Genomic DNA, 16,070 nt, shown 5'->3' on the forward strand with positions numbered 1-16,070 from the left:
TGATATCACCACTGTAAAAATCGTGTTATAGTTCTGAGCAAAGAGAGTGACCACAGTTTTTACATAAATAACAGTTCCTGGCCTAGGCAGTCTAGGTCACGTTGTCTGACGTGCAGTCAGTCATTACTGCATTGAGTCTATTTTCAATCAGCAGAGAGATAAGAGGATCAATACGTTTAGACTGCCTGATGTACAGAGGTAATTAAGGCATCCGGTACATTGACCTTTTGTTTTTTTTATTTTAGTTCAACCAGCAAGGTTGAAGGAAAAAAAGATCAGATTTTCCCCCATCCACACATTCGATGTGGGAATCCTCCCGCTGTGGTATTTTATTCTGACAGTAGGGAGCAGGGACGCCGCCCCCATTATCCATGTGCCTGGCCCCTAATCTACATGCAGGGTGCCGGATGCAAAGATTTCAATGGATTTTTTTTTTTAAGCGCATGATTAGAGCCTGAGGCTCTAATTGGCTTCAAAAAAAGGGTGGGCTTGGGGCGCAGGGTTGTGTGACAGCGAATTAGCTAATGTCTTCCTGCTTCTCTTCTCGGTCAATCAGGAAGCTGGTCCTGAGAGCCAATTAGCCAGGGAGTCTAATGACTCCCGGCCAATCGGCCTCAGGACCCACTTCCTGTTCGACCAGGAGGAGAAGCAACGCCTGTTTAAGCTGGAGCAAGGAGCAGGTAAAGCTGGACTGACCGCCTTCCCGTCCGTCCCGCGACGTGGGGGGGGGGGGGGGTTTGCTGTGCGATATTGAGCACCAGTCGCCACTGGCGGGAAGCCTTTTCCGCTGCCAGAATGCAATAATCAGTGTTGATGGCTATAGCCAGTGGCACTGATCGTTCAGGGAAACGCCCAACAGGCTGGTTGTACACAAGTTGATCGATAGATGGACTGCCCATACATGGATTGAAATTACTAGATACCTCTTTGATCCGATCAGTAACCAGGGTATACATTAACCATTTCAATACAGGGCATTTTCACCCCCTTCCTGCCCAGGCCAATTTTCAGGGCTGTCACACTTTGAATGACAATTGCGCGGTCACGCGACGTTGTACCCAAATTACAGTTTGATCATTTTTTTCCCCACAAATAGAGCTTTCTTTTGGTGGTATTTGATCATCTCTGCGTTTTTTATTTTTTTGCGCTATAAACAAAAAGAGTGACAATTTTGAAAAAAACACAATATTTATTACTTTTTGCTATAAAAAATATCCCATCTTTTTTTTTTAAAAAACAATTTTTTAGGCTAATATGTGTTCTTCTACATATTTTTGGTAAAAAAAAAATCCCAATAAGCGTATATTGATTGGTTTGTGCAAAAGTTATAGCATCTACAAAATAGGGGATTTGTCATTTTTATTATTATTATTTTTTTTTTTTTTTTACTACTAATGGCGGCGATCTGTGATTTTTATCGTGACTATGACATTGCGGCGGACAGATCAGACACTTTTTGGGACCATTGACATTTATAAAGCGACCAAGGCTATAAAAATGCACTGATTACTTTATAAATATGACTGGCAGGGAAGGGGTTAACACTAGGGGGCACTGAAGGGGTTAAATGTGTGTCCTAGGGAGTGATTCTAACTGGGGGGGGGCAGATGACAGGAGGCGACCGATCGGTGTTTCTCTGTACAAGGAACATACGATCAGTTCTCCTCTCTCCCGTGATAGGTTGTGGATCTGTGTGTTTACACACACAGATCCACGTCCCTGCTCTGTTATGAGCAATCGCGGGTGCCCGGTGGACATAGTGGCCTCCGGGCACGCGCATCGGGTCCCCAGTGATGTGGGGACACAATGCCGGGAAGCCGAGAACGTCCTATGACGCCTGCCGGGCGGGACCAAGATTTCCTGTCGCCGTCATTTTACAGGTGATACTTGAAAAATTAGAATATCGTGCAAAAGTTCATTTGTTTCACTAATGCAACTTAAAAGGTGAAGCTAATACATGAGATAGACTCATTACATGCAAAGCAAGATAGTTCAAGCCATGATTCGTCATAATTGTAATGATTATGGCTTACAGCTCATGAAAACCCCAAATCCACAATCTCAGAAAATTAGAATATTACATGCAATCAATCAAACAAGGATTGTACATAGAACAATATCGGACCTCTGAAAAAGTATAAGCATGCATATGTCCTCAGTACTTGGTTTGGGCCCCTTTCGCAGCAATTACTGCCTCAATGCGGCGTGGCATGGAAGCTATCAGCCTGTGGCACTGCTGAGGTGTTATGGAAGACCAGGATGCTTCAATAGCGGCCTTCAGCTCTTCTGCATTGTTCGGTCTCATGTCTCGTCTTTCTCTTGACAATGCCCCATAGATTCTGTATGGGGTTCAGGTCAGGCGAGTTTGCTGGCCAATCAAGCACAGTAATCCCACAGTCATTGAACCAGGTTTTGGTGCTTTTGGAGGTGTGGGAAGGTGCCAAGTCCTGCTGGAAAATGAAGTCAGCATCCCCATAGAGCTCGTCTGCGGAAGGAAGCATGAAGTGCTCCAAAATCTCCTGGTAGACGGCTGCGTTGAGCCTGGACTTAATGAAGCACAGTGGACCAACACCAGCAGATGACATGGCTCCCCAAATCAACACAGACTGTGGAAACTTCACACTGGACTTCAAGCATCTTGCAGTGTGTGCCTCTTCATTCTTCCTCCATACTCAGGGTCCTTGGTTTCCAAATGAGATGCAAAATTTGCTCTCATCAGAAAAGGGGACTTTGGACCACTGAGCAACAGACCAGGTCTGTGTTTCTTTAGCACAGGTAAGACGCTTCTGATGTTGTTGGTTGTTCAGGAGTAGCTTGACAAGAGGAATACGACATTTGAAGCCCATGTGCAGGATCCGTCTGTGTGGTGGCTCTTGATGCACTGACTCCAGCCTCAGCCCACTCCTTGTGAAAGTCCCCAACACTTTTGAATGGCCTTTTCTTGACAGTCCTTTCCAGGTTGCGGTCATCCCTGCTGCTTGTGCACCTTTTTCTTCCACGCTTTTCCCTTCCGCATAACTTTCTATTAATGTGCTTTGATACAGCACTTTGGGAACATCCAACTTCTTTTGCAATTACCTTTTGAGGCTTTCCCTCCTTATGGAGGGTGTCAATCATGGTTTTCTGCACAACTGTCAGGTAAGCAGTCTTTCCCATGATTGTGATTCCTACTGAACCAGACTGAGAGACCTCGTAAAAGCTCAGGAACCCTTTGCAGGTGTTATGGCTTAATTAGCTGATTAGAGCGGGACACTTTGAGCCTAGAATATTGCACCTTTTCACAATATTCTAATTTTCTGAGATTGTGGATTTGGGGTTTTCATGAGCTGTAAGCCATAATCATCACAATTATGACAAATCACGTCTTGAACTATCTTGCTTTGCATGTAATGAGTCTATCTCATATATTAGTTTCACCTTTTAAGTTGCATTAGTGAAATAAACAAACTTTTGCACGATATTCTAATTTTTCGAGTATCACCTGTACTATACGGCGATAGGGAACTGGTTAAAGAGGTTGTAAAAACCCCCCAAAAAAAACAAAACCCTGCAAGACATAGGCATATGCATCGCATACTAGCTCATTATGAAATACTTACCTTAGAAAGAACGATGCCCTGGATCAGCGCCGGCACACCGCTCACACGGCCGACGTGTTCCCCAGAGTTACTTCCGGGTTTGCGGGCTACGGCGCTGTGATTGGCCGGAGCTGCGATTACATCACTCCTGCACATGCGTGTGGGTGCCGTCGGTCACAGCACGGGCCCTGAAGAAACGGCACGAGTACTGGCTGGCCTCTAAACGGTTAGTCCAGTTGCTATGTTGGTGCACACTTACAGAAAAAAAAAAAAATGGGCGGTCACACCTATGTGCTCTTAAAGAATGCTCTGGCTTCTATATTTAGTAGTGCTACTGCTTTCTCATGCCTTACAATTACATAAATGACAGTTGAGATGCTACCTGACATATATTATGAAACCCTATGCATATCTTCTCTGAGTTTTGTATATTTGCCTGTATGACTAAAACATAGCTATTGTAGGGTTGGAAGTCTACATGTGTGTGTATATATAACGTGATCGCATGTGAATATCTGGTTGGTGTTCTGTTCACCTCATTTTTTTTTCCCTTAATGTTTGTTTTGTTGTATACATGCAAAAACTTCAATTTTTTTTTAATAATTGGTCCTTGTATATGTATGCATTTGAGGTCAGGGCTTTAGATTGTAAGCTCTTTGAGGGCAGGCACTATATAAATACCTGGAATAAATAAAAAAATATAGAACAGTCTTTCATGACCATGTCTTGGCATTGTCTTTTCAAAACTTTTAAAATGCATTTTTCTTGTTACAATGTCTGACTTTATGTTCTCCAGAAAAATGTGGTGGTGGCAGCGAACAAGGTCTCTAGTAAAGTAACGGCGGTGTCATTCTCGGAGGATAGCAGCTACTTTGTTACTGCTGGAAACAGACATGTCAAGTTCTGGTATCTGGATGAAGCAAAGTCATCAAAGGTAAGTTGAGGGGTAAAGGATTGGATGGGTGACTATAGAAGCATGTGTGAATGCAGCTCTGTTTCTGGACGGCTTGCTCAAAGTTTATCTCTATTTGACCTCATTAGAAGGAGGAACACAATGTGCATTTTTTTTACTAATTTACATGTTCATATGTGCAAACATACCTCAAACAACCTCTATTAACTAAATATAAGCAGTTCACACAATGCATATGATAAACTGCCTACTAAAGTAGAAGTAATATTCTGTGAGAACCACTTGCTAAATCGATGAGCAGACTTAAGCTTGCTATACACTTTTTTTTTTTTTTCTTTTTATGCAGAGGGTTGAATGAAAACCAAAACTAAAACTCCTCTATCCTCGCAAACAAGGTGGACTGAGGAATGCCCCCGCTATGATATTATATTCTGACAAGCAGCTGTCAGAATAAATTTATCAGAGGCTTCAGCCACAGATCACTGGAAAATTCAGCAACATGTACCTTCGACAGAAATGGATAAATGTTAAAGTAGTTGTAAAGGCTGAAGGGTTTTTACCTTCATGCATTCAGTATGCAGTTCCCCCATTAATACTTACCTGAGCCCGATCTTGATCCAGCGATGTGCGCAAGAGCAGCTGCTGTACCGGCTTTCTGCCTCATTAGCTCAAAGACAGCATCGGAAGCCATTAACCTCCCGCTGCTGTCAATCGCAGTCAGTGAAGAGGGGGCGAGGCCAAGCCCTGCTCTGTGTCTTATGGTAGGACCGAGAGTAGGGACCGGGAGTGGGCACTCGGCAGGGGGAGGAGCCCAGACAGCCAGTGGGGAACCTGAGTAGAGGAGGATCGGGGCTGCTCTGTGCAAAACCATTGCACAAACCAGGTAAGTATGACATGTTTGCTATTTTTTTAAAAATGTGAGCCTTTAGTATCACTTTAGTCTGCTTTTGTTGGGTGGGGGAGCCCACACACTAATTAAAATGGATCATCTGAATTTTGATCAGTGTATGGCAAGCTTTTAGGGGTCTAGATAGTTTGAATTTTTAGGCAAATTTCAATATTAAAGCTTTGCTTCATCCACTCCTGCCTCCCAGATGCTAAAATGCCCACCTGTCATTTGAAGGCACCAATAAAGACTCATGAGGGGGCAGGACCTAGCTCAAGTGTCACCAGAAAAGTTTAGAACTGCTTCAGTTTCCATCTCTGAGGTTCATTTATAACAAATTGAGAATCGCTCTCCACTAGACACTAGTTTCTTCCACAGCTTGCCTCTGTTTTATTCTCTCACTCGTTTTAATAGCAGTTCCCACCCACATGTGGAAAGTTTCATTGGTGATTTGACAGCAATATAGCAGTGTCTGCTACAACTGAGGCTGCCTGGGAGCATCAGAGGCCCATTTAGCTGCTTTCAACCCAAGAACTATGAAAGCAGCTTCACGTGCTCCTCCATGCTGCTGAAGACCACTACTAATGTGTGTGTTTATTTTAGAATAACACAGGAGATGTAGAAGCTCAGACTTCAGACACTTTTTTTATTGTAGCCTGCCTTGTGTTTATTTCTTTGCATTCTAAGCTGGCACAAGAGCCGTGTGATTTCATGGTCTTCCTCTTGCCAGCTGAATCATGCCAGCCGATGTAGGAAACTTTGAGGGTGTGATCACTTCTGGCTAAACAGCAAGCACTGATAAAATTATTTTCTCAAAATACATAACAGGGCTTTATAACATTTGATTAATATTTGTTAGGGGCCTGTTGATGTTGGTACAGATGGAGATTGTAAAATAAATGAGTACAGTGATTCCTTGCTGATGTAAGTGGCTGTGTGGTTGATTAAATTATTCTAATTGACTATTGAAAGTATTTACAGTTAGTGCTTTAAAGTGTAAAATACTGAAAATACATTGTTTTGTCTTTCAAATCTCTATAATCCCTATATGTCCACAAAATATGGCTAAGTTGTATAATATAAAAAACTTAGTGTAAAACTAAAGGCCTACTCATACTGCTCAGCGCTAAGTTACTATTAAAATCAACAACACAGTGTTATCAATCACAAAAATCGTAACATGCAGCAGAGAAAAATTGCATAAAATTTGCATGAAAGCAGCCGCTATATAAAACAACACATAAAATAAACTTATAGTAAAAAATCGAATCCAAGAATACAGTCTTGTGTAACATCCAGTACTGTAGCAGCTCTTTTGTCAGTCATTAATCGTGACCAGCATTCATATGTTATGATCATATGAGAAAAAAAAAGGATGACGCTGGCGAATGAAAGCTCTGAAAGCAGGTGGTGATCCTAGTAGATGTTAATCTGTGTGCACCATACACCAAGCTCCACACCGCGTGTTTCACACTCCCCAAGGGGTTCATACTCGCCAGAAATCGATTTAACGCAAGCCTTGAGAAACTCAAAGGGATGTCATCCAAAGAACAGGCATGGTCCAGAGCTGCAAATCACTCCATGGGTAGTGGAACATAGGAAGAAAAACTCCACATAGTGTGATCCTGTTTCAGCATTTAGGGTACTTTCATACTGGGGCGGTGCCAGAATTTGAGGTAAAGCGCTGCTAGTTTTGGAGGTGCTTTACCGCTGTTATAGCGGCCCTTTTTGGCCACTAGCGGGGTGCTTTTAACCCCCGATAGCGATTAAGGAAAGTGTTAAAAGCGCCCTTTTTGCGGCGCTGCCGAATCATTTTGCAGGCGCTTTGGCAGCGCTGCCTATTCATTTCAATGGGCAGGGCATTTTTGGGAGCAGGGTATACACCACTCCCGCACCACCCCAAAGATGCTTCTTGCAGGACTCTTTTTTTTTTTTTTTCCCATCCTGCAAGCGCACCAAGGCTCAGGCTTTCACACATTAGAGGCATGAGAGGCGCTATTTTTAGCGCTAAAACACCTGAAAAGCACCTCCGTGTGAAAGTACCCTTATTGCAACCCCACCCTCCTTAAAATTGCACTTACAGTCATTAAAACGTCATTAAGCATATAAAATAGAAGGCATTTTCACCAATCCGTTGAAATGAGAGCAAACCAAATTTGTTCTGCTCAATAGTCGTTGTCTCTTCCTGGTGGTGACACGCAAAAGTCACTTCCGGTCGCTGTAACAGATAACAATCCTATAATTAATGACTCATAATTATGCTTAAATTAATACATTGCTATATCTAAAAAAATCTACAATTTAAAATTAATCCTGTATACTTGGAGCTTTAACCACTTGCCGACCGCCTAATGCAGATATACTGCGGCAGAATGGCACGGGCAGGCAAAATCACGCACCTGGTACGTGATTGCTTGCCGCGGGCGGGGGGCAATCGGACCCGACCCCCCCCCCTCCCCGGTGCCCGAGGCGGTCGGCTTCTGTCTTTCTGTCTGGGAGCGTTCAGAGATGAGGGGGAGGCCATCCATTCGTGCCCCCCCTCGCGATCACTCCCAGCCAATGAGAATCTTCCCCTGCCTCTGTATAGTACACAGAGACAGAGGAAGTGATCTCTCCTCGGCTCGGTATTTTCCGTTTCGGCGCCGAGGAGAGAAGACATCCGAGTGAGTTACACCAACACACACACAGTAGAACATGCCAGGCATACTTTACACCCCCCATCACCCCCCGATTACCTCCCGATCACCCCCCCCAACCCCCACCCCCGTCACACTGACACCAAGAAGTTGTTTTGTTTTTTTTTTCTGATTACTGCATTTTTGTCAGTTTGTGGCAGTTAGTGTTAGCCCCCTTTAGGTCTAGGATACCCCCCTAACCCCCCCCTAATAAAGTTTTAACCCCTTGATCACCCCCCGTCGCCAGTGTCGCTAAGCGATCATTTTTCTGATCGCTGTATTAGTGTTACTGGTGACGCTAGTTAGGGAGGTATATATTTAGGTTCGCCGTCAGCATTTTATAGCGTCGGGGACCCCCATATACTACCCAATAAAGGTTTAACCCCTTGATTGCCCCCTAGTTAACCCTTTCACCAGTGATCACCGTATAACTGTTACGGGTGACGCTGGTTAGTTAGTTTATTTTTTTATAGTGTCAGGGCACCCGCCGTTTATTACGAATAAAGGTTTAGCCCCCTGATCGCCCCGGCGGTGATATGCGTCGCCCCAGGCAGCATCAGGTTACCGCTAACACCCACGCACGCAGCATACGCCTCCCTTAGTGGTATAGTATCTGAACGGGTCAATATCTGATCCGATCAGATCTATACTAGCGTCCCCAGCAGTTTAGGGTTCCCAAAAATGCAGTGTTAGCGGGATCAGCCCAGATACCTGCTAGCACCTGCGTTTTGCCCCTCCGCCCGGCCCAGCCCACCCAAGTGCAATATCGATCGATCACTGTCACTTACAAAACACTAAACGCATAACTGCAGCGTTCGCAGAATCAGGCCTGAACCCTGCGATCGCTAACAGTTTTTTTGGTAGCATTTTGGTGAACTGGCAAGCACCAGCCCCAGGCAGTGTCAGGTTAGTGCCAGTAACTCTAACACCCACGCACGCACCGTACACCTCCCTTAGTGGTATAGTATCTGAACGGATCAATATCTGATCCGATCAGATCTATACTAGCATCCCCAGCAGTTTAGGGTTCCCAAAAACGTAGTGTTAGCGGGATCAGCCCAGATACCTGCTAGCACCTGCGTTTTGCCCCTCTGCCCAGCCCACCCAAGTGCAGTATCGATCGATCACTGACACTTACAAAACACTAAACGCATAACTGCAGCATTCGCAGAGTCAGGCCTGATCCCTGCGATCGCTAACAGTTTTTTTGGTAGCGTTTTGGTGAACTGGCAAGCGCCAGCGGCCTAGTACACCCCGGTCGTAGTCAAACCAGCACTGCAGTAACACTTGGTGACGTGGCGAGTCCCATAAGTGCAGTTCAAGCTGGTGAGGTGGCAAGCACATGTAGTGTCCCGCTACTACCAAGAAGAAGACGAACACAGGCCCGTCGTGCCCATAGTGCCCTTCCTGCTGCATTCGCCAATCCTAATTGGGAACCCACCACTTCTGCAGCACCCGTACTTCCCCCATTCACATCCCCAACCAAATGCAGTCGGCTGCATGAGAGGCATTTTCTTTATGTCCTCCCGAGTACCCCTACCCAATGAACCCCCCCCAAAACAGATGTTGTGTCTGCAGCAAGCGCGGATATAGGCGTGACACCCGCTATTATTGTCCCTCCTGTCCTGACAATCCTGGTCTTTGCATTGGTGAATGTTTTGAACGCTACCATACACTAGTTGAGTATTAGCGTAGGGTACAGCATTGCACAGACTAGGCATACTTTCACAGGGTCTCCCAAGATGCCATCGCATTTTGAGAGACCCGAACCTGGAACCGGTTACAGTTATAAAAGTTACAGTTACAAAAAAAAGTGTAAAAAAAAATTAAAAAATAAATAAATAAAATTTAAAAAAATAGTTGTCGTTTTATTGTTCTCTCTCTCTCTCTATTCTCTCTATTGTTCTGCTCTTTTTTACTGTATTCTGTATACTGTATACTCTATTCTGCAGTGTTTTATTGTTATTATGTTTTATCATGTTTGCTTTTCAGGTATGCAATTTTTTATACTTTACCGTTTACTGTGCTTTATTGTTAATCATTTTTTTGTCTTCAGGTACGCCATTCACGACTTTGAGTGGTTATACCAGAATGATGCCTGCAGGTTTAGGTATCATCTTGGTATCATTCTTTTCAGCCAGCGGTCGGTTTTCATGTAAAAGCAATCCTAGCGGCTAATTAGCCTCTAGACTGCTTTTACAAGCAGTGGGAGGGAATGCTCCCCCCACCGTCTTCCGTGTTTTTCTCTGGCTCTCCTGTCTCAACAGGGAACCTGAGAATGCAGCCGGTGATTCAGCCAGCTGACCATAGAGCTGATCAGAGACCAGAGTGGCTCCAAACATCTCCATGGCCTACGAGCATTTTATGACTTAGATTTCGCCGGATGTAAACAGCGCCATTGGGAAATTGGGAAAGCATTTTATCACACCGATCTTGGTGTGGTCAGATGCTTTGAGGGCAGAGGAGAGATCTAGGGTCTAATAGACCCCAATTTTTTCAAAAAAGAGTACCTGTCACTACCTATTGCTATCATAGGGGATATTTACATTCCCTGAGATAACAATAAAAATGATTAAAAAAAATAAATTAAAGGAACAGTTTAAAAATAAGATAAAAAAGCAAAAAAAAATAAATAAAAAAAAAAAAAAAAAAAAAAAAAGCACCCCTGTCCCCCCCCCCTGCTCTCGCACTAAGGCGCACGCAATCGTCGGTCAGGTGTCAAATGTAAACAGCAATTGCACCATGCATGTGAGGTATCACCGCGAAGGTCAGATCGAGGGCAGTAAGTTTAGCAGTAGATCTCCTCTGTAAATCTAAAGTAGTGACCTGTAAAGGCTTTTAAAAATGTATTTATTTTGTTGCCACTGCACGTTTGTGCGCAATTTTAAAGCATGTCATGTTTGGTATCCATGTACTCGGCCTAAGATCATCTTTTTTATTTCATCAAATATTTGGACAATATAGTGTGTTTTAGTGCATTAAAATTTAAAAAAGTGTGTTTTTTCCCCAAAAATTGCGTTTGAAAAATCGCTGCGCAAATACTGTGTGAAAAAAAAGAAACACCCACCATTTTAATCTGTAGGGCATTTGCTTTAAAAAAATATATAATGTTTGGGGGTTCAAAGTAATTTTCTTGCAAAAAAATATTAATTTTTTTATGTAAACAAAAAGTGTCAGAAAGGGCTTTGTCTTCAAGTGGTTAGAAGAGTGAGTGATGTGTGACATAAGCTTCTAAATGTTGTGCATAAAATGCCAGGACAGTTCAACCCCCCCAAATGACCCCATTTTGAAAAGTAGACACCCCAAGCTATTTGCTGAGAGGCATGTCGAGTCCATGGAATATTTTATATTGGGAGCCTAGCCTCGTACGGGACCCCGAAAACCAAGCACCGCCTTCAGGCTTTCTAAGGCCGTAAATTTTTGATTTCACTCTTCATTGCCTATCACAGTTTCGGAGGCCATGGAATACCCAGGTGGCACAAAACCCCCCCAAATGACCCTATTTTGGAAAGTAGATACCCCAAGCTATTTGCTGAGAGGTATAGTGAGTATTTTGCAGACCTCACTTTTTGTCACAAAGTTTTGAAAATTGAAAAAAGAAAAAAAAAAGTTTTTTCTTGTCTTTCTTCATTTTCAAAAACAAATGAGAGCTGCAAAATACTCACCATGCCTCTCAGCAAATAGCTTGGGGTGTCTACTTTCCAAAATGGGGTCATTTGGGGGGGGGGGGGTTGTGCCACCTGGGCATTCCATGGCCTCAAACTGTGATAGGCAGTGAAGAGTGAAATCAAAAATTTACACCCTTAGAAATCCTGAAAGCGGTGATTGGTTTTCGGGGCCCCGTACGCGGCTAGGCTCCCAAAAAGTCCCACACATGTGGTATCCTCATACTCAGGAGAAGCAGCTAAATGTATTTTGGGGTGCAATTCCATATATGCCCATGGCCTGCGTGAGCAATATATCATTTAGTGACAACTTTGTGCAAAAAAAAAAAAAAGTGTCACTTTCCCACAACTTGTGTCAAAATATAAAATATTCCATGGACTCAACATGCCTCTCAGCAAATAGCTTGGGGTGTCTACTTTCCAAAATGGGGTCGTTTGGGGGGGGGGGGGTTGTGACATCTGGGCATTTTATGGCCTTTAAAACTGTGATAGGTAGTGAGGAGTAAAATCAAAAATGTACGCCCCTAGAAATCCAGAAGGCGGTGATTGGTTTTCAGGGCCCCTTACGCAGCTAGGCTGCCAAAAAGCATGTGGTATCCCCGTACTCAGGAGAAGCAGCTGAATGTATTTTGGGGTGCAATTCCACATATGCCCATGGCCTGTGTGAGCAATATATCATCTAGTGACAACTTTTTGTAATTTTTTTTTTTGTCATTATTCAATCACTTGGGACAAAAAAAAATAATATTCAATGTGCTCAACATGCCTCTCAGCAATTTCCTTGGGGTGTCTACTTTCCAAAATGGGGTCATTTGGGGGGGGGGGGGGTTTGTACCGCCCTGCCATTTTAGCACCTCAAGATATGACATAGGCAGTCATAAACTAAAAGCTGTGTAAATTCCAGAAAATGTACCCTAGTTTGAAGACACTATAACTTTTGCGCAAACCAATAAATATACGCTTATTGACATTTTTTTTACCAAAGACATGTGGCCGAATACATTTTGGCCTAAATGTATGACTAAAATTGAGTTAATTGGATTTTTTTTATAACAAAAAGTATAAAATATCATTTTTTTTCAAAATTTTCGGTCTTTTTCCGTTTATAGCGCAAAAAATAAAAACCGCAGAGGTGATCAAATACCATCAAAAGAAAGCTCTATTTGTGGGAAGAAAAGGACGCAAATTTTGTTTGGGTACAGCATTGCAAGACCGCGCAATTAGCAGTTAAAGGGACGCAGTGCCAAATTGTAAAAAGTGCTCTGGTCAGGAAGGGGGTAAATCCTTCCGGGGCTGAAGTGGTTAATAAATGTATCACAACAATAATAATGTCAATAATCACTAATAAAACAATTGATATCAAGTTCTAGATTTAACCCTTTAGGCGTGTGTATCTGTCAGGCAAATCCAGTGTGTTTCACGTTTAAATAAGGTAATCCCCTCACTATATTGCAACCTCTCCACACTGGTTTACCACGATCCCCACCCCAAAATGTTAAGCCTGAAGGGTCCTGGTTATGGAAAAGTTTAAAATGTAATGAGACACACTGGTCCTTAAAACCTAATTTAATATTCTGGATATGCTCCGCAATCAGAATTCTCAAATGTCTTAGTACGCCCTATATACATGAGCCCACAAGGGCATTCTAAGGCGTAAACTACGTGAGTAGTATTGCATGTAAAAAATTCCCTAATTTGAAATTCCCTATTATTGGAAGTAGAAGTGAACCTCTCCAAACCTCTCATTGTCATAGCAACTTCTCTGCATGCCTTTATCTTCCTACACGCAATGGACCCATCCCTATCCCAAAAGGATGACGGTCTGGTGGGTGGATCTAATACTACTATTTTTTTTTTACCACCTTATCCCCAAAACTAGGGGCCTTTCAGTAGATACATTTAGGGGTAGCTGGGAGTACAGATTTAGGTATTTTATCCAGACGACATATATGCCAGTGTGCCCCAAAAATCACTTCTACTTCTTTATATTGTGAGTGAAAACCTGAAATAAAACCCCACTCATGACTTTCGTTGTTCCTACGGGGGCCTACATCACTCAAACTGGCTTCTTGAAGGAGTGCCAATACTTCATCTACCACTTTATCCAAAAACTGCGGATTGTATCCTTTATCCACAAATCTACTTTTTAATATATCCCAAGCTTTGAACATGTCACAGAGCACTGTTCAATCCATCATCCGAATGGAAAGGGTATGGCACAACTGCAAACCTACCAAGACATGGCCGTCCACCTACTGACTGACAGGCTGGGCAAGGAGAGCATTAATCAGATAAGCAGCCAAGAGGCCCATGGTAACTCTGGAAGAGCTGCAGAGATTCACAGCTCAGGTGGGAGAATCTGTCCATAGGACAACTATTATCGTGCACTCCACAAATTTGGCCTTTATGGAAAAGTGGCAAGAAGAAAGCCATTGTTGAAATAAAGCCATAAGAAGTCCCGTTTGCAGTTTGTGAGAAGTCATGTGGGGGACACAGCAAACATGTGGAAGAAGGTGCTCTGGTCAGATGAGACCAAAATTTTACTTTTTGGCCTGAAAGCAAAAGACTTTGTGTGGTGGAAAACCAACACTGCACATCACCCTGAACACACCATCCCCACCGTGAAACATGGTGGTGGCAGCATCATGTTGTGGGGATGCTTTTCTTCAGCAGGGAATGGGAAGCTGGCCAGAGTTGATGGGAAGATGGAATGGCCATATACAGGGCAATCTTAGAAGAAAACTTGTTAGTCTGCAAAAGACTTTAAACTGGAGCAGAGGTTTACCTTCCAGCAGGATAATGACCCTAAACATACACCCAGAGCTACAAAAGAATGGTTTAGATTAGGGGTGCACCAAAATTTCGGCCATCGAAAAACATATCGGCTGCAAATGGCCTTTTCAGCAATTTGCTGCTTGAGAAATCTTGCCAATAATGGCACCGAAAATAGAACAGTAGCAGTGGGAGAACAAGCGGGTCACGTCACTCGTTGTGTGGGCGGCATGCACGTTCCTAGCGGTTAAGACACCGCACTCGCGTAAGCACATTCCCTGCTGAGACGCTGGAGTTGGAAGCACCTTCTCCGCGGACGCTCCTCATGGTTGTGAGACGCTGCTGGGACCCGAGAGACGCTGCTGGGACCCAAGAGACGGCTTCATAGAGGGCTGTACATAGCATACTCAAGTACGAGAGTGGGCACTATCCCTCCTGAATGGCTACCATTACTACTATTCGCTGGTGAGCATTGCCACTTTTGCCTTACTTATACTGACAAATGGCAAACAATCCAACTAGTAGTAGTGTTTATTTTATTATAGTACTGAAACTGAAATGATGATCTTTCTGTCTATAGCAGTCAAACAACATGTATTACTACTTGGCCTTTGTTAACAACAAGCAAGCACTCTTGCCATGCAATACTAGTATTTAAAATGTCTGCACTGCAGTACAGCTGACTTGTACCAAAAAGATTTTATATAATTGAACTGATTAAATATCATCCGCTTGTTGTCATTGAATTTGTCACTTTGTCAGCGTAGTATAAGTTATACTACACTGACATGACAGCAAACGCATGAATTTTTTAAACATGACAGTGCGCAATAAATATAATATATATTTATTAAATAATATTAATATACTACGCTGACAAAGTGACAAATTCAATGACAACAAGCGGATTAATTTTATAGTATACTACAGAATAGCTCAAAAAAATAAAATAGCATGCAATTGCAATCCATTCCATTCCATTTCAAATCAAATTTTATTTAACCACTTGCCGTCGGCAGGCCGTCATATGACTGCCTCGACTTTGTGGGAGTATATCTGAATGATGCCTGAGGCTACAGGCATCATTCAGATATTGGCATTTTCAGCCAGCGATTCCCTACACCATGAGAACGATCATAGAGGCTGTTCCTCCACTTGATCGTTCTTACAGGCCGCGAAAGGAGATGTCCCCCCCTCCCGCCGCCCTCCGGTGCTACCGACTCAACGCAGCGATTAGTGAGTCGGAGACAGGATCCGCCCCAGCCCCGGATGTTGACCATTGAGATTTCCGGGGGACCAGATGGTCGCCGGAGTCTCTATGATTGTCGGAGGCCGGGCGCTATGTTATGACGTCATGCCCGGCCTCTGCATTCAAAAAACGGCACCGCCTGGGCTGGGAAGCCAGGATCGTTTTTTGATTTTAGGCTTCCCAGCCTAGAGGTGAGATGTGGAGTATTATTGACCCCGTATCTCACTGTAAAGAGGTCCTGTTATGTCATATTCCTATTACAGGGGATGTTTACATTCCTTGTAATAGGAATACAAGTGATCAAATTTTTTTTTTTTTTTATAAAGTGTCAA

The 16,070-nt window shown here is 43.4% G+C and overlaps 1 protein-coding gene across 2 annotated transcripts in view; it reads left to right on the forward strand.

Moving 5' to 3' along the window:
* The window catches only part of MAPKBP1 (mitogen-activated protein kinase binding protein 1), a 255,393-nt gene that overhangs the window by 159,327 nt on the left and 79,996 nt on the right, over positions 1-16,070 (forward strand). For both annotated transcript variants that reach the window (XM_073609140.1, XM_073609141.1), the window contains exon 7: positions 4,375-4,512. In XM_073609140.1, coding sequence (XP_073465241.1) covers positions 4,375-4,512 — 138 coding nt within the window. The remainder of the gene's footprint in view (positions 1-4,374; positions 4,513-16,070) is intronic.

The sequence above is a fragment of the Aquarana catesbeiana genome, linkage group LG13, assembly GCF_042186555.1.
Source record: "Aquarana catesbeiana isolate 2022-GZ linkage group LG13, ASM4218655v1, whole genome shotgun sequence".
In the NCBI taxonomy this organism is placed as follows: Eukaryota; Metazoa; Chordata; class Amphibia; order Anura; family Ranidae; genus Aquarana; species Aquarana catesbeiana.